This window comes from Tachypleus tridentatus, chromosome 9 (genome assembly GCF_004210375.1).
Source record: "Tachypleus tridentatus isolate NWPU-2018 chromosome 9, ASM421037v1, whole genome shotgun sequence".
Classification (NCBI taxonomy): Eukaryota; Metazoa; Arthropoda; class Merostomata; order Xiphosura; family Limulidae; genus Tachypleus; species Tachypleus tridentatus.
This window is the reverse complement of record NC_134833.1, coordinates 73,927,874-73,953,304: the sequence shown is the minus strand read 5'-3', so window position 1 is coordinate 73,953,304 and position 25,431 is coordinate 73,927,874. Positions and strand designations below refer to the sequence as shown.

The 25,431-nt window shown below is 32.1% G+C and overlaps 1 protein-coding gene across 6 annotated transcripts in view; it reads right to left on the bottom strand.

Moving 5' to 3' along the window:
* LOC143225503 (tyrosine-protein phosphatase 10D-like) overlaps positions 1–25,431 on the bottom strand; it is an 82,151-nt gene that overhangs the window by 16,687 nt on the left and 40,033 nt on the right. For 3 of the 6 annotated variants that reach the window (XR_013013885.1, XR_013013886.1, XM_076455062.1), the window contains exons 10-21: positions 24,197–24,355; positions 20,261–20,377; positions 19,672–19,831; positions 15,267–15,331; positions 14,031–14,145; positions 13,017–13,163; positions 12,298–12,372; positions 10,522–10,603; positions 9,916–10,006; positions 7,378–7,454; positions 7,021–7,155; positions 2,951–3,073 (exon numbers count right to left, since the gene is read on the bottom strand). Coding sequence is in view for 4 of the 6 variants with exons in the window: in XM_076455062.1 (XP_076311177.1) it covers positions 2,951–3,073; positions 7,021–7,155; positions 7,378–7,454; positions 9,916–10,006; positions 10,522–10,603; positions 12,298–12,372; positions 13,017–13,163; positions 14,031–14,145; positions 15,267–15,331; positions 19,672–19,831; positions 20,261–20,377; positions 24,197–24,355 (1,346 nt within the window). In the remaining 2 variants the exon portion in view is untranslated. Of the gene's footprint in view, positions 1–2,950; positions 3,074–4,926; positions 5,126–6,473; positions 6,622–7,020; positions 7,156–7,377; positions 7,455–9,915; positions 10,007–10,521; positions 10,604–12,297; positions 12,373–13,016; positions 13,164–14,030; positions 14,146–15,266; positions 15,332–19,671; positions 19,832–20,260; positions 20,378–24,196; positions 24,356–25,431 lie in introns of those variants that run through there. The other 3 variants (XM_076455065.1, XM_076455066.1, XM_076455064.1) reach the window with 3 other exon arrangements.

Here is a 25,431-nt window from a genome sequence, read left to right as displayed (position 1 = left end):
ACTTTAATTTCTTCCATGCTCTTTCTTCCTGTTTAGCTGTTTCTTGTTATATCTTAACCATTCCAGTGATATAATATCACGTTCATTGTAAATTGAAGACGAAATACAAGGCGTGAAAATAAACGCATAAATTATTTCATGAAAATAATTTTATTTTAGCTGTTAAGTGATAAATATACAGCTAGGTTGTTGTTCTGTCCGTCGTGCAAAGCTACACAATATTACTCTCTCCAAATCGAGGAATCGGACCCCACATTTTAGTGTTGCAAGTCCGTAACCTTGCAACACTAAATCTCAAGGAAACTGACTATACAACCAACGGACATCAATGTACATATATGTATAAACTGTCAACTGTTATGGCTCACGAACAACCCAATGAATTTATTTTTCCAAATTTGAAAAATATAAATCATATATGAAAATATTTCATAAACTTTTCGCTGGAGCAGTAGGTCGACATGCAAACTGTGTTATACCCGTGATGGTAAAATAAAACACTTATTGAATCATTAAATATGAGGTGTGGGACACTATAGTGGTGTTTTAACGTACCGATAGAAACGCTGTATTTAAATACCTTGATATTAGTTGGTTAACCCAAGCATATTTGGGACAAACGATTCCACATAATTCCGTTTTATATTAATTCCACATTTTGCCGCCAGATAGCAGGGCATTATAGGTGTTTTCTTTTTAATATCGAATGTGATGTACCACTATGTGTAACACCTAGCTTCCACATCTACCATACTACAACAAAGATCTTGTTGAATATGTTATAGACTATATACTTTTCTGTTTGGTTGTTTTAATTACTTTTATAGCTGTATAATAATACTCTACAGATATAAGGTATTTCATTCAAATAAAACTTGATATAATGTAAATAATAATAATAGATATAGGTTTATTTTGCATAAAATTTCCTAGATATGATTAATTTTTTTTTAATTTTTCTTATGCTTCTTGAGATGTTCCAGATATATAATTAAATCTTTATTACACTTTTGTTGTTGTTTTGTTTATAATATAATTGATACCAAAATGTGACAAAACATTTTGTATTTCATTTCGCCTGTATACATGCATTCAAAAAAATGAAATATAAACATGATGTTTTTATGGCACTCTTAAGGAAAAAAAAGGTAAAGGAAGTGGTTAAAACGTTATCGTCACTACCCACCGCCAGGTGGTTAGGACGCTTGAGTCGCATTTCAAGGATGGCGGTTTCGAATCCTATTACGCCAAACATGCTCGCCCTTTCAGCCTTCGGAGCATTATAATGTGATAGTCTACCCCACTATTCGTTGGTAAAAGAGTAATCGAAAAGTTGGCAGTGTGTGGTTATGACTAACTGCCTTCCCTCTAGTCTTACACTGCTAAATTAGGGACGGCTAGCGAAGATATCCCTCATGTAACTTTGCGCGAAATTTAAAAAAAAAGATAATAAAACAGTTAATGAAATTGGAAACCGACTACAGTTATAACTCGTAAAAATATTATCAAAGATGATTTTTTTTCTTGTTTCTTCATTGGTTTAGCGGTAAATTTGTAGGTTTACAACGCTAAATAATGAGTTTCGATTGCCATAATGAGGATAGTCCAGGTAACCAATGGTATAGTTCAGTGTTCATAACAAACAAACTAATTTTTCTCGCGAATAATTTTATACATAATTCTTCCCATCTAGAAATATTCGCCACAAAGGTTGACCTAAATTTACTCGTTTGGTGCTTGAAACAATAAAGAAAACACAAATGTGAGACAAATATAAATAAATGTTTCAATGATATATAACAGTTAAACTGGAAAAGCTGCCAATAAATATTAGTAAGAAATTTATCCTTTTTTACTGCTAGTGCACATAATGTTAAGTGTAGGTTTCAACTAGAACCTACAGTATTATCTGCCCAACATTACTGTAAGCTAGCTGCACTGAAAGAGGTAGAGAACCATTTTTGATCAAGGTAATAAGAATTATCACACTGATACCAAGGCCAAGGTATTCGTAAACAAAGAATAATAACGGGAAAAAATAGACAAGAACACAAAAAACTATGCTTGATCGTAGCTAAGAGGCCTAGCGGGTAACTCAACAACACAACACGTACATTTTCTAAGTTTACTGCTGTGTATTATGGGAGTTAAACATTTGTGATAACGTCACTACATCTGCGATTTTTTCCGGAATGATGTTATATACTAAGATTTGTCATACAGCTCAAATCCTAGGTGCCTAGCCCGTGGAAGCACTGTAAACACGTTATGAAAATATAAAGGCTATTTGAGGTGAACTACCTACGATGGTCAGTTAGTTCTACGCTTACCTTCAGTTTATTAGCACACTTTCTGCACCTCTGCATCTTTCTCGCCTTGGTTTGTTTGTTTGTAGTTAAGCAGAAAGCTACACTATGGGCTGTCTGTGTTCTGTCCATCAAGGGTATCAAAACCCGGTTTCTAGAGTTGTGATTCAACAGACTGTGCCATTGTGGGGCACTATCCCTTGGACACGCTACACTACAAAATGATGCGATGTCTTCTGACAAATCATGACCTTATTTCTGATTTCGTGACCAGAAATAACACAGAAGTGTAGGCTACTAATACAGGCATGACTTTTAATAGTTCCCTGCAAGGAGAAGGTCAAGGTAGTTTTATTCAAAGAGAGGATTTTTGCGTTTATTTGTGAGTTGACGGCTTCAGAGGTTCAAGGTGAAGAGTATTATAACGTCTTCTAAGTTAAGGAACAGTTTGGCTTCTTCTTACGTGAAGATCATTATTATGAGCTTGACTTATACGATATCAAAACTGACTAAACTGATAACCATGAGATCAGATCCTTCGAAACCAGACTGTAAACAGCGTATGAATTTTGAAAGAATGAGTTTATAGTTTTTCTGTAGATAGAAAATTATATAATTCTTTATATAATAGATTAATCACTTACCAATTGTACATGAAATATTCTAATAACATATTCAGCTAAAATCGACTCCGACGTCATCTGTACTTCAAGGTCACCATATAGTTGAGTTTCTGTATCAGTTGGCCAATACACCTCACATTTGGTCTGAAGTTACAAAACATGGGATTAAAAAAATTAGATTTTTTATAATAATATATGCAACTTGACTATTTTTTGAAAAATCAGATTATAAATCTCATGGTTAATTTAATATTATATAATATACAAAAAATTACACATCGGTCAACACTATCAACAATTTTGATAGTAACTAAATTTAGTTAATATCAAAATTTAAGACATTTATACACAATTCTTAACATAGCACTGGTGCAAATCCGACTCTTAGGCCAATTTAAAGTGTTAGGAAAAGTCTGTTTGAAATTTAGCACAAAGATACATAAAGAGCTATCTGTGTTATACCCATCATGGTTACCGAAACCCGGGTTCCAGCCTTGCAAGTTTACATACATACCGCCATGCCAGACTTACTTGCTGGTACATCGCACATTAATGTGACTTGATCTACATACCTAACATTTAAGGTGACTGTACAAAAACAAGTTATATTTCGTACCCCGTTTACAATTCGTTTAACATGAAACTTCAAAGTCAATCATATCACCCCATATACTTCATATTTAACACGACACTAGCAAAACAAATTCAACATATTTGTCGGCACACTTCGCTAAAATATAAGAAAAATAAAATCCTAAATATTTAAATGAGTATACGTAACATTTAATGTAGTAGAAAAAATCTGACTGATTCTGACCGGTAAACTTATATTTCATATTACACTGAAATAACAAATGTCACTTAATTTTGCTATTTTTATTGAAGTAGTAAAAAAAACAAATCGACATTTTTAATTATAGAATTGTTTTAATTGCAAATACAAAAATGTTTGAAATACAGATACACTTAGCTCTGTTAAACTGAGATATACATGTTATATTAAACACTTATGTATGCAATTTGTATAGTGGGACAGATTCTGTTAAAATTGTAAACGATTTATTAGAAAAGTAAATAATTTTATCACACAGCTGGAGAAAAGGTAGAAATTCAGCATTTCATCTCTCACAACAAAACGTTACAAAATGTACATGATATAATATAACATTAAATTATTATAAATGGCGTCTGTAACCTTATATCAGTTTTATTAAACATTCAGTATTTGGTTGATCTTTCTCGTACCCCATTAGCCTCCACAAGGAGCCGTGGCATGCTGTCAATGAGTTTATTGATATAATCCGTCATTATTTCTTCTGAACTTGTCAGTAGAAGGCGCTGCAACTCAACTACAGTAGCTGATATAGGGTAGTGGTTAGAAATTTTCTGGCTAAGTTCTGTCCAACAGTTCTTAAGGGATTACAATCTAAGACTTTGTTACCACGACAATCTTGTTACGTTCTTCTGATCAAGATAATCCTGTCCAATACGTGCACTGTGTACAGTGGCATTGCCATTCATAAACTTTGCCAAACTTTGCCCTAGCATATGGCAGAAACACTATCTTATGTAATGCCTTTAAGATGCGCCACTGACATTTCTTTGGAGAGTATAAAAAAACTTTTTTCTTCACAATGAATAGCTGCGTAAACAGCTCCTGTGGGAAAGATAGTTGTTTCTCATCCGTTCTCCAGGCAAACGACTAACAAATATCCTACCATCAGTTTTAACAAGTCGGAATCAAGAATAATCTGAAAAAAAATTGACATGACACCATTATTTAACTATAAGTTGGCATGCTGGCTCCCTCAAGTAACACGGTGATGGTGGTGAATTCTGGTTAATATCGGTTAGCAAATAAGCTTCTTTAGTCAGTCTCGTATTCACTGTTCTTCTAGATGCCCTGGAATGAATGTGGTCGTGTCATCCTTGTCATAAGGTGTTATGACTTCTTTCGATCTTGACGTGTTAAACTAATTAAAACACAGTCATCTCAAGCAGTAGTTTTTGGTGTCTACCATTAGGCTTTTTTTAAAAAAGTTTTCTGTAATCCGATGACATATCAAGATCTAGAAGATACAGTAAATTTGTGGTATTCTACTATTCTGGCAAAGTCCATTTGTTCATGCCATTTTCGAACAACATAGTCGAACAAGTTGATTTTCTATAACTTCTGGCACATGACGAGGCATGACTCTATAAAAAGTACAGATAAATCGTATCAACAAAATATTGAACTGTTTCTGAAAAGAATTACACCAAATTCACGCCCTTTTATACAAAACAGGCGTGTATGTATGTTTTGACGAACAAATCCTCAAACCAACATATTATGACCTGATTAACAAGCCGTACCTGTTTGTCTGATCATACACTACTTTCTCTGTTACTACTTGAACATTTTCTGAATAACTACTCCATACGTGTAGACTACAACATTAGTATATAACAGTATACAAACATTTTACTCAGTAATGTATTAGACAACTTCTTTGATCAATTTTTAGATTCCTTGTTTTAAAGACAACTTTGCCGATGTTTAACATTATAAGTCCAGAAACTTGTTGCTCAGTCATCGAGAGACAATCCTTTTTCAGACATAAGTACAATGATAAAATATTATCTTTAGTATGAAATAATATCAAGATTAAACACAGTACATAGGTACTAGATATCCAAAAATATAGTGTTCAAGGATATAGAACATGGAAAATTGTGGTTGTTGTTTTAAACTGACTATCTTTGCTCTGCTCAAAATGTCTATCGAAACCTGATTTTTAGTGTGGTATGTCCGCAGACATGCCACTGTGTCACTGGAGGGGGAATACATGGAAAGACAGGTGCAGTAATTTCTTACATGCTGTTGAAAATAAAGTAACTTAAAAATAGATTAAAGTAACAAACCGACTGTCACGTGGTAAGACTATTGTGACTGAAATTTACACGAATGATTAAGTAATGTCAAGCAATTACGTGATCAGCAACTGCGACGGGTAAGACAACGACGACACTTCGCTTGCACTCATTGGCTCTTTCTCATCAGACATAAACTATATTTCACAAAAGTCGGAACAAAGCTGTCTCACATTCCTCAAAAGTCATAACGTTCTAAAGACAGATATTATAAGAATTGTTTGATCAGTTTTCAACGTACGAAGGGACATTTACCAAATACACACTCCCACTGTATTTGAGCAGTCAAGAAAAGACTCTGGACTGTGGAACTACATTTTCTTCATGTGTCGTTCGTGATGTAGCCCTCTATAGATAAAATGAAGTAGGATATAAATCAACTATCACACGTAGTTGGTGGACACCTTGAAACACAAGGAGAAATGCCTCAGCCTGAATTTATGACATGGCTCCAGCTGCCCTCTTCCAACATGTTTTGGATGCAATATGTATACTGTAGGTTTGGTTTGTTTTGAATTTCGCGCAAAGCTACATGAAGATCATCTGTATTAGCTGTCCCTAACTTACCAGTGTAAGACTAGAGAGAAGGCAGCTAGTCATCACCACCAACCGCCAACTTTTGGGCTACTCTTTTACCAACGAATAGTGGGATTGGCCTAACATTATAACGCCCCCACGGCTGAAAAGGCGAACATATTTGGTGTGACGTTGATTCGAACCCGTGATCCTCGGATTACGAGTCGAGTGCCTTAACCACCTGGTCATGCCGGGCCCGTATACTGTAGGAGAATTAGTATTTTGTAAAATATATTTATACTCTTTAGTTCTGGCTTATGCAGCTAATTTTCTTTTAGTTAGAAGTACTTAATTTGATATATAGTTAAACTACTATTGGTTAGAATAACTTATAAGGACTATAGAAAACCAGTTATATGATGCTTAATGTTTTAAAATAAAATTGTATGAATATAATTTGTTCATGAAAAAATGAACATTTTCTAGACTGATTTTAGCCAATCAAAAGGGTCATTAAAATATCTTTATTAAAACTTTAGATCGTCAGAAGTCCTAGTAAACTTTGTTTTTTTTTCTATCATTATTAACGAATTACTTGGTTAAACAAAAATATATTAATTATTAACAAAACCAGAAAAAAAAATTTCTGTGTAGAATCATACCTTCCCTCGTTCGACACATTGGGTAACCATTACAATTGTTTTTACATTCTGTTCCCAAACCATTCTCCAGAAATCATCTATAGTACCCGGAAGAGGCCCTTGGGTGGCGATGTATTCTCGAGGTGAATAGAATCCCTAGTAAAATAGTAAAATTTCAAAGTTGAAAAAAAAATTAAGTAAAATTAAATTAATTAAATACAGCTTAAAATTAAAAGGGTTGAAGATTATACATTTGCATTATTCTTTTAATTATGTAATTACTATTTATGGACTTGATGTGTAATAGTGTAATATTCTGTTAGAATGCAGGAACATTCTAATATTATTCAATTGTATTGATAACCACATAAGCCTTACAGGAATATAATTAGCGTTGATGTAATCCGAGCTGGGTTCGTCATCAATCGGAAGAAGTTTCACTCGAGAATGATCAACTGAAAGGAATAAAGTAAAACTTAGTTTTCTTGTAAAATTATGCGATTAATATATTTATTATATTTATCAAAAATATAACCAATATATCTAATACTTTTACAAGTTTTTGTTTTATTTTATTTTTTTGCAAATAAGGCAGTGTGATAATGAAATCACTTTGTGGATTATTATTTGAAATAATTAAACATCTTGAGCACTCACTTGTTTATCGTTCGATGTGTAACAACATTACACCAGTAAATAAAATGGTGTATATTGTCGTTGTGTTTGTATTTATTTTTACGTAGTTTCCATATTAGAAGAAAACGAAATTTCATGGGTGACGTCAGTTAAGTCATGTGTTTACTGATGTTGTGTTTCTGTAAAGCTAAATCAGTAACTTGGTTTACCTCTATTTGTTTAATACCAAATTTCAATACTTCTTTGACGAGAGAACAGGTAACATTATGGTACACTGAATTCAGTGCCGAGCCTTCAGGTGGTAAAGTGGTTTGACTCGTAATCTGGGGTCAGGAGTTCGAATTCCCGTCGCATCAGACATACTCGCCCTTTCAGCCGTGGGGGCGTTATAATGTGTCAGTTATTCGCTTGTAAGAGAGTAGCTCAAAAGTTACTAGTGGGTGGTGATGAATAGTTGCCTTCCTTCTAGTCTTACACTGCAAAATTAGGGACGGCTAGCGCAGATAGCTCTCGTGTAGCTTTGCGCGGATTTCAAACAATTAACCTGAAATATTCTAAATATCGAGATTGCTTAGAATTAGAATAATATGCTGAATTTAGTAAATTAGTAATATTATCTTTTTTGCAATTTTAATATTTGTGAATTGTGAAGTTTTAGAAACAGCATGCAACACTGTTATTTCCTGGATATTCAAGGCAGTGTAGATATGTTAGTGATTTGGTTTAAATTGGCTTCAACTGCATAGACCTCAGTACATATCTCGAAACGTCATTCTTCTCTACTATACATAGGCAGAAGCAGTCTATTTAAACCAAATCTCTACCATTATATGACACTGTTAGTTGTTATTTCAACTCTTGGAAAATAAGTAGTTGAAATTTCCTAAATAACATGAATAAATGGAAAACTACTTGTATTGAGGTCATGTTGATTTGTTGAAGTGGTGGTTATAAAAGTACAGCCTACTTATATTTGTTTCTATTGAGAATAATTACAGAAAAGGTCAACAGGAGTCAGAAGAAAACTAATACAGTGATGCATTTTTTTCTGACAGTTAATAAATATTCTAGTGTTAAAAACTTAGCAAGCTAGTTAAATTGAGACAAACAGAGGTAGAATTTACTACGTCTACTGATTAAAGTTTTATTATTATACTGCCTTTCAGTGTCATTAAATCTATTTAATGAGGTCAGTTGGATATTTGACTGATCATAAGTAATTACGCAAGCTGAATTTTAATGGTAGTCAGAGAGAATTCCTAGTAGTTACTTCTGTCATGAATTAAAAGTTAAATAGCTAATTGTGTGAAAAATGAAACTTTACAAGACCTTTTTCCTCCTAGTGAGACATTCGTCTATTGAATAAAATGGTATTTTTCATTTATTTCACAAAGTTGGAAAATGGTCTTAGAAGTAGCAATTAACTTGACAATCGTTTAGTTGTTGTGAAGTACGAAGCTGCAGAATAGGCGGTTTATGCTAAGCCTACTGAAGTTCGATGTTTAACGTTATAAGCTATCAGATATGCTGCTGATCCATCTGGGGACAATTTTATAATTAATGAAATACACCCCACTAGCATGTGAAATATAACTACGGCCTATCATGCCATTTAGTCATTTCTAGAAAAGATGTACAAAAAGAAGTTAGAAAGAGTAGAGCACTGATGCACATTTATCAACTGAAGTAGTCATGCAAAGATATTTTTGATCATGATAATTTACTGTGCTATTTTATAAGGACGAAACTATTATTAAATTTAAGTACTGTATGATATTTCTGGTAATATGGCTTTTGCTAAAGAAAATAAAATTATAGCACTATACTCGTGTTCTACTCACAATCGCATGTCACTTCCAATTTATGCATCGTAAGCTACTCGATCATAAATGAATTGTATACTTTTGTTTGCATGCTAAATTAATTACAGTTAAGTTTAAATCAATGAATCAGAGTAGAAATACATAACAGAGTTTTATGCTGTTTTCTTTTTACATAACCATTTTCTCGAACGAAGGAAGTGGTACGCTGACATTTCAATTACACAAGAAACAGTGGAGGAGTTTTGGGATATCATAAGTCCATCACAGAGAATGTATTATCAAGCTAATGCTACCATTCTCAATCATTTCTAGAAACAAAGAAAAAAAGTATTTATTTGTACATCTAAATTACAGTACAACAGAAAGAAAGAGAGAGAGAAGTGGAAGATAATTACTCTGTATCCTTACAATATTGATCTCAAAATAATTTAAAGTCAAGGGTGTTCAAGAAACTCACATGGAAGGATGTTAATCCACCGGTTCTTAGATCGATTTTCTTGTAACTCAGCTGCAGTCTGAGAATATTTTTTGCTTTTGTGATTCAGCTCCTGTGGAAAATATATTGATTCATAAGACTTCATTTTATACGTTAGATTTTAATTTGTTTTTAAAAGCTAACTTAATATATACATTTTTTTTTCAATTTTGGAGAATTGTAATTTACATTTTCTAGCATCTGATTTAATTCAGTTGATGTTTTGTGGGCGAATTTGCCTTTGAACCTTCTAATTTTAAAGCGTTTTCGTTAGAATGTTGTACTTATTGTAAAATGCAAAATTGTACATTTATAAAAAATAAATAAATACAACAAACAATTCTACATATTAATAACTCTGGCAATGTTAGCAATAGTTTTAAATAAGTGCTTAAAGCATCAACATTCTTTATTAGGTGTTTGCTTAAAGACTTAGTAGACATAACCAACAATTGTTTTCTATTTAATAAATCAGTTGAAAAATCAAAGCAAAACATAATGATAATTTTTACATGTAAAATCCACTTTGACTCTGTGTGTTTTTATCAAACAATAAAATATTGTGAAAAACAATGCTGAAATACGTACATCAAATTCTTTGGAGAATTTGAGAGCTGAATCAGAGATCATTTCTTCATAATGTTTATTAAAGTCTGCTAAATTCACTGACCTGAAAAAAGAAACAGGATTTTATTTAATCTTAGAAACAACTATTACAATTGTTATATATTGCTACAAACTGTTATACGATATACACGAAACTGTTACGTAAATTGCTTAAATATAAGCTATATGTCTCCGAAGCATAAGATCGGCTGAAATTTTGTTATATCTTAAAAGACGAATTATTTCAGTTCATATTGTATATTCTTTGTTTTACCGATGAAGTTCTCGTACCTAGAAGATTTAAATTAAAATCAAACTATTTCGTTATAAAGTTGTTAATTTTTGTGTAATCTGTTTGACGTTCTAAACTGAGCTGTATAAGGCAACCTTCAGATTTATTTCAAAAGGAAAACTGAATAATAAAATTATTCTGAAGAAACTGAAGCTGACAACCATCAGGTACAACACCCCCCCCCTCCCTGAAAGAGATAATTTGGGCCACATCTGATTTCATAAGTTGAACTTTTATAGAAGCAGTTGTGGTAAGTAAAATCATTACACTGATAAGTGTGTGTTTTCCTTATAGCAAAACCACATCTACGGAGTTCACCGCGAGAAATCGAGCCCCTGATTTTAGCGTTATAAATCCGTAGACTTACCTCTGCACCAGAGGGAGATCGCGGATAAGTTCATAAACGACAACAAGTAAAGTGTACTGTGAAAGTAACATTTCCGACCTTTCAAAGAGTTAGAGATTTACAATATTACTATTATTAACTTATATGACAATAGCTCAACAAGAAAAACGTATTCATATCGCACCTCCTGTATTCTTGAAAACTTGCTTTACATTAAAACTAAAATATCTTCCAAACAGTACAACAATTTTATCCAGAATGTTTAGGCGAAACAATTTTATTATTGTTTTAAATCAGAAGCTCAACTACTACGAATACCTTTATATACTAAACACATCGAAACAAAAATAATTTTTTAAACTATCTGTGATTTATATATCAAATACAAATAGCACATTCAACCAAAATTTATAAACAATTACTTGTTATGTTTGTAATTAATATTTCATACAACTGAGGAAAGCATTTAAAACTGGAATTTTATACATATCTATATATTTCTTCTCTTATTAGTAAACATAAAGAACCAGATATTAGTTTAAAATTTATGTTAAACCATTTATTTTTTGTAGCTCATGTTTTGCGTAGTCATGTTTTTATTGGTTATTATTAGCCAGTATTCGTTAGGGAAACGACCCGGCACGGCCAGGTGGGTTAAGGCGTTTAACTTGTAATCTGAGGGTCGCGGTTTCGAATTCCCGTCGTACCAAACATGCTCTCTTTTACAGCCGTGGAGACGTTGTAATGTTATGGTCAATCCCACTATTCGTTTGTAAAAGAGTAGCCCAAGAGTTGGCGGTGGGTGATGATGACTAGCTGCCTTCTCTCTAGTCTTACATTGCTAAATTAGGGACGGCTAGCGCAGACAGCCGTCGTATAGCTTTGCGCGAAATTCAAAACAAACAAACAAAAAATAGTCGTTAGGGAACCGTATTGGGAAGAATTATGTGGCTGTGTACTTAACACGATTAATTTATATTTATTGTTCTCTTTTAACGATATTCAGCAGTAAGACTGAAGGCTTATAACTTCAAAAATTGGGTTTTGGCGCTCGCAGTGGATGTATTACAGATAGCTCATTACTTAGCTTTCCTCTTAACAATAAACAGAACTTAATCACCTTGTTTTCAGTTCAAACGTCAGAGCAATTGAGTTCGCAGCGGATTGTTGCTTTTCCTTCCATGGTGGTGAGAGACTGCAAAACAAGAAAGAGCAAGATTTCGACAGAAGTTACGAAATACTAATAAACATATTTATTTCAATTAATAAATGAAAGATAAATGCTTTTTGTATTGACATGTATTTAAAAAGATAGAAAATAAAATACGTTCTTGGAACATATATAATGAAAATAAAGCAGAGTATGTTTAACCTATTAGAATGTTGTACAGAGCAAATTTGAACTCAACTTTTCTTGCGGGTTTTTAATGTATGTTTCCTGCAGTGAATCTGAAAACCCAAGCGTACACAGACAACGTATGTAGCCTAAAAAGCGTGGAGAATAAGCTACAATCGATAATCATTTGTGCTACAAATATTTTTTTCCTTTTCGTATGTTGGAATGGTACTGATACTTCAGATCATAAGATGTGTTGAGGAATAGGAAGTTTACAGTAACTCACTGGCCAGCAGACACGATTAAGAAATGCAGCTGATGTAATGAAGTGCTAGCGATTTTCTTAGTTTATTATGTTGTGTAGTGTAAGTCTTGCGAAGGTGAAACAGCAACAAAGAAACACCGATAAACAGGTTTATAAAACTTAGTACTTTATTGTTTCCTAGAAGCTATGCTTTGTCCCTAACGTTGTGAAGCTTTAACAACGAAACTGAAAATCTTACTTTTTATTATTTGTAATTGCACGGCTAAGTAGCTCCAAATCTCTTGGTGTTTCTTGAACCACTCGAAAGAGCCTCCTAAGCCTAGTATTGGCAGTAAAGGTTACTGTAGTTATCCCTGTTGCTAAGCGATGAACTTTCGTGGGATACCTGATAAAGAGATCTTCTAAGCTCTTGAAATAAAATTTTGTGAAAACTGTTGTTTTTATTTACTTAAATCAAGTTTCAGGACTAAAAAAATTGAATATTTCATACTATTAATAAATATATTTATATAAATATATACAGACATACAGGGAGAGGTCGAATGTCTTAAATTCTGATGCATTGAATCGCAAAATAAGACTTACTGATTCAATATCATGGCTTTTGAAAGGCGTCTAAGTGTTCGATTTTCATAGAATAATAACACGCAGACATATGAGAATCTATTTATACACTGAGCCACTTTGCTACTGCAACCCGTTAAAACTAACAAGTAAAAGTCACCGTAAAGTGTCAAGTATAGGTATGTTATTTGTAGACTTATTCAGGAATAAAATAGTTGTATTCAATGATTTTCAGTGCTTTACGATGTGTAAATAAATGCATGTACTACGCATATTTTTATCAGGTAGTACTTATTACTTCAGCAACATTTTTATCTATACCAGATGTTTGTGTATTCTTATGTATAAACGTATCAACAACTAAATTTTCCATGCTTCAAATGTTACTGTGAAACAAACTCTACTTCTTCAAAAATAAAGATTAGTTTTCTAATTCTAGCAGTAATAAGTATGATTTACTTCAAATATTTGTTCACATCATATTTTATTTTCATAAGGAGCTTATATTTACAGATCAGTTGTACATTTTGTTTTTCTTTAAATCATTGAGACGACTAGTCTAGCATTAATGTGCATGACGTTACTTCAGTGTTTGTTCACATCGTATTTTATTTTAGTAAGTAGCTTATTTTTACAGATCACTTGTAGTTTTTCTCTGTAAATCCTTGAGGCAACTAGTCCTACTTACAAGTATCCTTTTCTGTACAACAGAAACAACCCAGCACCGAGGAACACAATGAAGACCATGAGAGTCAGACCTATTGCAGCAGCATTAGACTTTTTATTTTCTGCTTTAGTTGATGCTATGCCAAAGAAATCAAGAAGCACATTAGCTATTTACATGTGGCATAACAATCAAATTCATATTGGTAGGAAGTTGTAAGAGTACGAATGAAAACAAAGGATATTTTAAGTAGAAAGATAAAAAATATGAACAGCTTTTATATATTTATATATATACATACATTGACATTAACTGTGAAATAATAATACATACACTTTTTATTGTTGAAGGTAAAACTATAAATAAGAACATGTGAATTCAAGTGTAATTACCAGAATTTTGAGCATTTTTCCTCATCTTCACATTATTTTAGGTGAATTTTATTCTTTTTTATGTTTAGAGTGTAATTTCTATTTTAAGATTTTATTATAAAAACTAACAATAAATAATAATAATGTCCAATCAGTGTAAGCTATATATTAAAAGCGAAACTGAAATCAACTATGCTGTTCTTACTTATCAACTTCTGAAAATTATTTCAATTCCTGGATATTCTCAGTGCTAATGACATTTTCGACCATAAACTAAACAATATCTACTAGGGTTCGGTTAATTAGTCCTAATTGTAAAAATCTAAGCTAAAAATGCAAATCAATATTTAAGATATAAATTTAATAATTAATGATAATCTAAAAATGGAATAAAAGTAAGTAATAATTAATATAGTCTATTTCATTAATGAAAGAAACAATAAAGTTAGAGCTTTGTTAATTCTCTCACATTAATATTTAAGTAGTGAAGACTAAAATGTGGTTTTATCCCAAATTATTTAGTAATTTACTTAATAAATATATATATCTTATAAACAATTAGAATACTAACATTTTGTTAGATTACAATATTAAAGAAGTAAAATAAGTATAATGAATAAATAAGTTGTCGAAAAAGTTATTATTCTATTTATTTTACACGTTGCTACAGTTTTGGAAAAGAGAAAGTATTATTCTTGTGCTTAGAGCACCTATTAAACATAATGTTGTACGCAAATGCCTACAAATCACTGAAAAACATGATGATTTTAATCTAAAATTTCGCTGATTTAATAGGCAAGTCTTTTCAATCGTTTCAGCTATATGTTTTATATTATCAATAAATTAAATCTTTATGCGACAGACCAAAGTATCCTCAAATATAACTCACCTGTTTGAATAAAAATAGGATATGTCTCAGAGTATCCCTTCCGAGTATAACCTCTTAATTTGATTCTGTAATAATATAGATGTTTTTATGTTGTTGACATGAGAAAAACATCCATTAAAGATTTCCTAAAAAAATTCGTTTCTGTATTTAATAATAGATTTGTAAGCAAAAAAAAATGTTTATTAGGCCTTACTTTTTGAAAATAGATGTAATAAAATATTTACATATGCGTTATTTGATATTCATATGAAATATTGCTAAAAATGTAATTCAAGTTTGTTTTTTAAATTTATCTTTAGTTCGAAACCATTAGCTAAGATCAAATATTCGAATCACATATACAAACTAGCTTGTCAAAAACGTGTATACTCGTTTCACATCTATAAACCATATTTTAATGCTGATATTGACAACTCTTTGAACTTATACAAATTTTACGTAAGTTTTTATAAGGTATTTTAAGCAACTAAAATAGGTATATAAGTTCTATATGAACGTTCTCTCGGTGAAACAGTAGCAAGTTTACAGATGTATAACTTTAACATCATGGGTTCAATTCTCCACGATGGACACAACGGATAAGTCAATGTGGCTTTATTCTAAAAGAAACAAACAAATAAATATGGCTCTGTTATAGGCACTTGAATTTTAAATAATTGATAAAAATGAAGTAAGAAGCTAGCAGCAACCATTACCGCCAAATCTATATCTATCTCTTTAAGCCATATAAAAAAATTAGCTATCACTTTCATAACTCACTCAGAGCTGAATTTGCAAACATGTTGAGCCACATCACAACTTGAACATGGATACTTAGATTAGTAGCCATATTGATAGACACTAGACCACAACTGATTCTATTTCTATGGAAAATTAATTTTTAATTAATTCCACGAAAAAAAGTAGTCACTTTTTATTTGAATAAAGATTGACTTTCGACAAGGCAGAATACTGGGCGTAGAGATGTAGAGAGACTGACTGTGCAGAGCAGCCTAAGGAAAGAGGTAGAAAGGAAGCTTTCACAGAAGCTGACGATCGTGTTCTGAAACACATGAGCATGTAATATCGTCGAACTTCGTACACAGGTTTTAAAAGATCATGGCAGGAATTTCAAGAATTATTCCCAAAGAAAAGACGTACCTTACGGTCTCATTTGTGTTCAGCCAGTGTCCAGTAAGAAAGCCAAGAAAGAAATTTCTCCTAACCCACAAGATGAGTCTCAACTGGGCCAATAAACATGATGACTGGACTGAAGCAACGTGAAGCAAAGTTACTTTCTCAGAAGATTAAAGTTCAAGATTCAGTTCCATCCAACGTGTTTGAATGCAACTGTCAAGTGATATAGAGATGCATTTCATGCAAGAATGAAGGAAGCCTGTATTTTATAAAAGGCACTTTCAATGCCGACAAGCACGTTGAGATCCCCGAGTCCCAGTTCGGTGTAACAGATTCGTGCAAGCTCCAGATGACTCTCATCCATGTCACAGTACTAAAAACGTTGGTGATATTTAGGTACTCTATGCCAAAGATGTGAAATAAAGAGAACATTTCACTCAATATGTATTGAAAAGTCATCTTAGGGTTTATTTTATTGTTTTAGCTGAAGGACTATTTTTAAGTGGAGAGACACGAGACACTGCATTGGTCAAAAAATAACTCAAATCTCAACCTTGTCGTAAACGATTGGAAGATATAGGTTACATAGTGCAAAAGAAGAAACTAAAAAGCACCTTGGAACTGCAGAAAGCTTTAATTGAAATATGGTGTCATGAAGCCATCACTGCCTACCTTCAGTCCCTCGTGCTTTCTAGCCATGGCAATGATAAGCAGTTATCAAAGCCAAAGGGAGCACAGTCAGATAGTAAAATAATAAAGAGACTCCGTGACTGCTTTTTGTCAATTACATCAGTGACGTTGTCCTTAAATCTAGGTTTTTTTTACTGAGGGAACATTTTCGTAACTGCCAGGTACTCCTCGATCATTTGTTGAAGCATATTTGACTCAGTTGGTTTGTTAATAAAGTTGCATATATGTATATTGATGACAGAAATATAAGCCAGCTTACACCGTTTTACTCTAATTATGATACTTTCTCAAGGCACAATCTCGTAAAAATTATAGAAACAAGGAAAGTGTGAAAAACTAATTGTATCTGGAATAATTTTCTTCACCTAAATAATGTGGCTAAAATGAAAGCGATTTTAACTTGATATTTTTTTTTACATCGAAAGTTTAATTGAAATATGTTTTTCTCACTATCGAATTTTTCTCTACCGAATGAAAGAGGGGCAGACAAGGAATATACCAAATTAAATTTAATGTCCTGGCATTTTTTCAGTGGCTTATGTTTGTATATATTTATTTGTCATGAGACAATGTCACCCACTTAGAGAAGAAAGGTTGGATTCCTTAATCGTCTTGTAATTAGATTAATAGTATATTTCATTTCCTATGACTTTAAGGCAAACAGTCTATTTGTCTAAATCAACACTGTTTCTCAGAAAGGAAGTTTAAATCAATTTCGATTACTTAATAAGGTGATTTTTTGCCAAGATTTAGATGATAAATATACTTTTTATAGCATAGAAAAGACACGTGAAATGATTTTTTATGTGAAAATAGCAGTTTTTTTTGTAAATACATCTGTAAGAGAGAAATTTATTGAACTTTTCATGTATTTTCTCCTTAGTTTCAATTACTGTTTTGGTTTCTTTTAAACATATCTTGACAAGTTATTTTCTCTTGTAGAATTATCTTCTATGAACTTGGCGCCATGGGGAAGAAAAGAATTATTAATATTGTTTGTTTGTTTTTGAATTTCGCTAGCCGTCCCTAATTTAGCAGTGTAAGACTACATTAAAGACAGTTAGTCATCACCACCCACCGCTAACTCTTGGGCTACTCTTTTACCACACGGCTGAAAGGGTGAGCATGTTTGGTGCGACGGGGAATCGAACCCGCGACCCTCGAATTACGAGTCGAATGCCTTAATCCACCTGGCCATGCGGGGACCATCATTAATATTTATTTCAAGTTTTTCGTATTTTTTAGTTAGAGATCTTAATAAACTAATTTTTGGTATATGAGAAGCAAAGCCATATTTTTCTCTTTGTGTTCTCTGACGTAGAACTAATTTTAGTTGAAGAATGCCTGGCATTTTACTGGAATATTGTCTCATTAAAACATATTTTATAAAATAAGGCCACATTCAGAATAAAGTATTTTTAAGTACTTGTGTCTGTGTTTGTGTCTGTACGAGGTGGTGTTAAACAGAACTTAACCTCAGGAAGGTTTTAAGACAATTCAGCTCAGGTTTTACGTAACATCCAACTTAATAGTAAACACTCATTTCATGAGATAGTTAGCGTTATCATAGTATTACACTCTCTTGGAATATTTTACGTGTTTATATATCCTTCATTCACCTGTTAACTTGTGCCATCATTTATGTGTTTATTTATTAAAGTCTACCTTAAATCCTAGTGAAAACGTATGAACTACTACAACTTGGACAAATAAACACTTTCATTCATTCATCTTCATTCGGATTTGCAACTGATGTATAAAAGTCACCGCTGAAATTTACAAAGAGTCAGAAACAGTTTATTTTTTATTCAGTTTCGTAGAAACCTACTCTATGTTATATGCGCAAGCTATCCCTGAATTAGAAGTGATAGATTAGAGGAAAAGTAGCTAGTCAACATCGCCCATCGCCAACTGTTGGGCTACTCTTTACCATAAAAATGATAATAACTGTCACTTTTAACGCCGTTGTATCAAAAAGGGGCGAATATTTTCGTTGACGAAACTTAAACATGAGACCCACAAATACCTAGTGAATACCTTAACCACCAGATTTGAAACAACATATATATATATATATGTTCATATTGAGCTCTTCTAAAATTTTGTCCCCCCAATCGCACAGTGAAATTTTAGCAGACTTACAATGCTAACGGTTTTGATACCCGTGATAGCAAGAGCACAAGTAGTCCATTGTATAGCTTTGTGCTTGCATCAAATCAAACTGTATCTAAAATGATGGTATATTAGTCATTAAACACCAGAAATGAAAGAGTGTTTAACTTTTACTTCGAAGTTTATTCGAAAGCTATATATGTTTATGTTCGTATCTCAAGCCTTATGAAACTAGTATGATATTTTTGAGATTTACAGATGTGATGAAGTGACACACATAACTTTAAACACATCGTTATTAATTAGCCTAGTAAGCATTTCCCTATCAAGTTATACACGCACAAATAAACTCGTTTAAAGGGTAGTTTTAGCACACTCTACACATTTTTCTTCATCTGTTAGTCATATATGTTTCAATAATAATATCTCTACGTTTCCGGCATTGATAACGAATTTTTTATCTACTTCAGAACTTACATGTACCTACCCGTAATTTGTCTCAGCTTGGAGAGGACCATTACAGTAAATAGTTTCCTCTTTCTGGAGACAATCAGTTTCAGTTCCCAGCAAGCACGTTTTTCCTGTAACTCCATTCTGCACGGAAGTTGAACACATACGTTCTCCATTTTTGGAATATTCAGAAGCTTCTGTAAAGAACGTGATCAGTATTGACCGAATCACTTTATAATTTTGGGTTATCTAATATTTGACAGAAGCATAACTTTACAGTTCTTGGCTGAAATGTTTGTTTCTATGCATTTCATTATCAATGATTAAGAGTAATTATTATACAACATTAAAAGTGGTAAAAACACAGTAAGTTAATCTCAACCAATGCGTATTTGCAGCCATAAGCATCTCGCATTGCTTCTCTATAATTGTATATTTTTAGTTAACTTCAATCATGTAAAATTCTTGCCATTTTCATAATACGGTGCTCTGACATAAATTAGAGACAACGTCTACATTACAGATATATTACTTTATCTAAATGGTGTACATAGATAACACAGTCTAATTGGATATGATGATATTTTTGGATAATTGTAGATTTAAATAACCATCCATGATCCAACCATTAAATGGGTTCCAAGACACCGGCGTAGCCTGGTATACTCCCTCTTTAGATAAGTGTCTCTGTTTCCATGTTGGTAAGGAACTCATGTTGTCAGTCAGATAACTTGAAGGTTCTCCTAGATTAAAAAGAAACAATCTGTTTATTTTGGACTAAACATAACATAATTCAACATAGGGCTATTAATTGAGGCAAGGCCTACAAATCCAGACTTTTACTCCATGTCTGAAGTACTTATCCATTTCAGTAGAGTTAAAACAGAAATTTGTAGCTTGAGAAAATAATGTAAACACTCTTCCCAGCCTTGTGTGTTTACTTTTGTGAGTCCCTAAGTGTAGACTTGAAAATATAATTTTTGCATTTTGATCCATCTTTTTCGTGTACGTTTTTGTAGAACCTTATTTCACCTTTTTAAGTTAATAATTTTTACTAATCTCATTTTTTAGCTTTTATGTCCATTTATGGAGAATAAATTTTAAGATACATACGTGTATATGCGTTTGGTTGAATGTTACATGTTTTTCAACACTGAACTTATTCAAAATAAATAACAAATGTACAACAATAAAAAACATGTACTGGTGCATAACTGCAACAAACAAAATGTGAAGTTGTTCTTAAAATACTATCTTGAAGGCAAAGATTGTGCCAACATAGATTTGATGATAAGCTTCCTTCAATGCCACAGTGTAATGCGACAAAAGACGAGCAGTAAAAAAATCACTGATATCAGGACAGAATAACGTTTCTTCTAAACTTATACAGCACAGATTATTGCTAGGTCTACATATCGCACATATATATAATTCAACAGCCTGCTGTGCAAAAGTGTTTGCCAGACTAAAGCGATACAAATAATACTTGCAAAATTTACAACAGTAACACACTTAGTTTAAATCTTCAATTATCGACTTAAAAATAGCAATAACCATATAAAATACTGTATATGCAGTATAAATACTGAATACTCACGACTTAAGTATACAAAACAGTCATCTGAGTAGAAAAATCTACTATGGTAATTGTTCATTGTTAAAAACTTATTAAACATAGTCACGGAAATCCGTATAAAGACAGCACACTCAAGTCACAATAAACAACTGCGGCTCGACCAATAACGATATGCAACAGGAAAATCGAGAACCTTTCGCGTGAGGGTTTCCAATTAATGTGATAGAACATAAATGACTTGTAGTTTCCAACTAATGGGCGCGCTTGGAAAACACTGGATTGTTTGGTGGCAGAAAGTGAAGGATTTGGAAAATTTTCCAGCATAACAAAATTAATAAGATTTAATTAATTTTAAAATTATTATCTCACGTGCTTTTATTTTATTCTTGTTCCTGATATCAAATGCGATAATTTTACAATGACGTCATAACAGGGATTTGTAGCTTGAGCAAACTATCAACATTAAATCTTCCTTGTTTACTTACGTTTTCGCAGGATCCCTACTTGCAGATTTTTATTTCGCAATTTTTATTTATCTCGTATGTTGACTTTGTTAACGCACTGCAGCAGGTGAGAGTATACCGAGAGTAAGACACAAGCCCCGTTAAACATTTACAGCATTTTACCAATAGTATTTATGTTCCTTATAATAAAGTTACATTTGACTATCTTTCGAGAGAATCGAACCTCTGATTTCAGCATCGTAAATCCAAAATTACGTATTTTTATTATCAATGCTTGGGTGGTCATAACTGTTGAAAAAGAAGGTTTTTAATGGTGTTTCAAAAATAAATATGCTTTATAAGATGGTTTTTGCATTACTTTTTTATTAGAGTTTTGTTCAAATTCCTGTGTAATCCACATTATGAACCAATATCGTGATTCATGATATATATACATATATAAATAAACTGTATATAATACGACACATATACGCAGAGAAATAATATAATATATCGCATATATACCGAAAAACACATATACATATGTATGTGTGTTTTGTAACATTCATTTCAAATGCTGATTTTTAAATGGACAGCTTTGAAATATTCCTATTCCTGTTTCCTTCATTTAGTTGTATTTACTAATTAGAATACTATTGTATAAATATTAGTTGTTATATGTTTAAGTTTTGAAAGCTTCAGTCTTTTCAATATTTGATGGAAGAAATCAAGATATATTACTTTCAACTTTTTTTATTTTCCAAGTCTACTAGAAATAATCTGATAATTGCCAATGAGTTACAACTCATTATATTATGTTTACACCAAACCTAAAAACGTGAGACATTTCTACAAATTGAGTTATGTTTTTTCGGTAGATAAACAGAAGCTGTATAAATAAGTATCTACTTAAGCTGAGTATAAACATACAAGTATTTTATAAACTCGCACGTTAGTTCTTAATTCAATAACATTATCAAAAACATTAAATTAGTTACTCCTAATTCTAGAGTTATCTTAAGCACATAATCTACCTAAGCTGTGATTAAAAACTATTATAATTATGTTTTTAGAACGCACTCGATGAGTTCAAATATGATCTCAAATACTAATTTTGGACAGTGGCTTTCATAAATAACGGATCTTTTTATGATTTAAGTTAATTTTGTTATAAAAGGTGTTGTACATCTGCTGTAGTTTCTTAGATTTTTCTAATTTCAATTAACTTACAAAATTATCAAGCACGTTTCTCTGCAGTTTTGGAGTCGTTAAAATATATCTCAGAAATAAGAGAATTGATGTTATGAAATGATCAGGTCAATCACCTGTTGTCAATACGATTGAAAATTTATGGACTGAGTTAAATCAATTAACGGAAGATCGCAAGTCAAATATGGAAGATGAACTTTTTGAAGTACGCAAAGAAGGATGGCAGTTAATCACTAAGGAATATCTGCACAAACTCATTGAAAACATACCACATTGATGTGAAGCAACACTGAAACCCATGGGAATGTCGACTAAATATTAACTTTGCGAAACTGGTTTGTGTTATTTTGAGTTTCATTTTTGCGTTTGATTATTGTAAAAGAAAAACTTGTTTGATCATTTTGTAGGCTTATTGGAATTAGAGGATCTAAAAAACTACAACAGGTTTACAACACTTTTTATGAGAATATGTAAATAAAATTATGAAATGTTCAGATATTTACAAAAGCCAATATTAAGATTAGGATTTAAAATAATATTTGAACAGATCTCGTTGAGTGTGTTCTAAAAGCATAGGTTTTACGTATTTATCTGTTAGCTAACAAAAAATTATAACAAATTAACAACATTTTCAAGGGGGCAACTTTTCTGCCCATCCCTGTATATTTCCTACTATTTCATTTAAATACCACATGTGACTGCCTTTGAGACCTTTCGTTGGATACAAGGACTCATCAATTAGCACAAACTATAACAACTAAAACGTATATCCAAAATTAATATCAGTGCAATTAATATACTGTACAGGCGATGTTTGTTTTCCTTATAGCAAAGCCACATCAAGCTGTCTGCTCTATACACCTAGGGGAATCGAACGCTGATTTTAGCGTTGTAAATCCGTAGACTTTCCTCTGTCCCAACAGAAGACATAAAAGGAATGAATCTTAAGCTTCCGAAATAAATGAGGCTATTAAGGTTTAAAATAAGATCTGCTGGTCAGTGATTTACAGCGGACAAGAAATGGTTCTTAAAGGTTAATTTCCATTCCTCTAATTCAAAATTCATAATAGATTAATTTAGATGTAAGAGTTACAGTTAATCCCTCACGGTGGATGATGGCTGACTGGTTGTAGTCCTTCTGGTTACTAGTTACAAATTAGGACCCGTCAGAAATAGTCTTAGTAGTTTTTGCAATAAATACAAAATACAAATAATACGAAAAATTCGCTTAACTCTATTGTATTTCTTGCTATTAATGCGTATTTATTAGCACTAGAAAAGGTTTCATGATAGCTAAAAAAATATATCTTACGATACACACGCATACGAATTACCGATTTCTGAATCTTCAGCAATGATCAGTGCATAGTGAGTTATATCTCCCATTTCGTCATCAAAGGTGTCCTTGTAAATGAAAACAGCAGCTTGGTCCTGTTTGTTGGTTATATTAGCTCTCTCGGGAATGGAAAGATTCATGGACGGGCGATGGGGAACTGTAAGAAAAAAACACATGATTACTATATGAGAAACCACTTAGAATTTCCACACAGATATCTGCTCTGAACTTTAAACTTAATACTAAAGTATTTTTTACCCTCTTTGATATGAATATTATGTTAATAATACACAGTATACAAGCAAAACAAGTTTTAGAATTTTCTAATGATTTTTTTTAAATGTTTGAAACAGCGTTTCATTTTATATTTCCAAATAAATACAAAAATATTTTTGTCTACCACTTGAAAATAAACTATTTTACACGTTAAAGGTTAAAAACGTAGATTGTTTACACACATGGTTAGATTGTTTACAGAAACACTTAAGGATAAACACCTTAGTGCAAGTCAATGATTTTCATTATAACCTTTATAAAAGCAAATAAAAATGGTGCAATATGAATAATAATATACAGTGAAAGTTAAATCCCTACAATATACTTTACTATCATTACTCAGAATTAAGAATAATCATTATTTTACCTAAGTAATTCTAAAAATACATTTAAAATCATTTTTTCAGATCTGAAATTACTGTTTAGCTAAAAACACCTTCAGCTGTTGAAAATATCAAAGTAGTTCTAATGAAATTTTGCATAATCAACCAAGACTAATCAAAATGAACATTATGTTTCTACATTGAAATCCATCAAATACAAATACAAATATAACAACACATCATATTTGTGAAATATATATATATAAAGGGCTACAAATATATATGACACCCAAGCTACTAAATACTTCGAGGTGAATTGACAGCTACTAACTTATCTTACGTAAGTGTGTTATTGAGAGTGTGTAGAGCAGATGTTTAGGAATACATTTTTTAATACAAGATATTCTAAATGGAAACGTTTTTAAACTACTAGAATGTATTCTTTATTTCTACAGTTCGGTTATTCGTCAATAATCAACATTATTGGTTATGAAAAAACAATAACCTTATATCTCAAATTAAAATACTGAATGGGTACACAATTTACGAAAAACATGTTGAGATCCATTAAGGCAACTATTATTTGCCAGAAGCATGCTGAGATCCATTAGAGGAACAACAATTTACCAGAGAC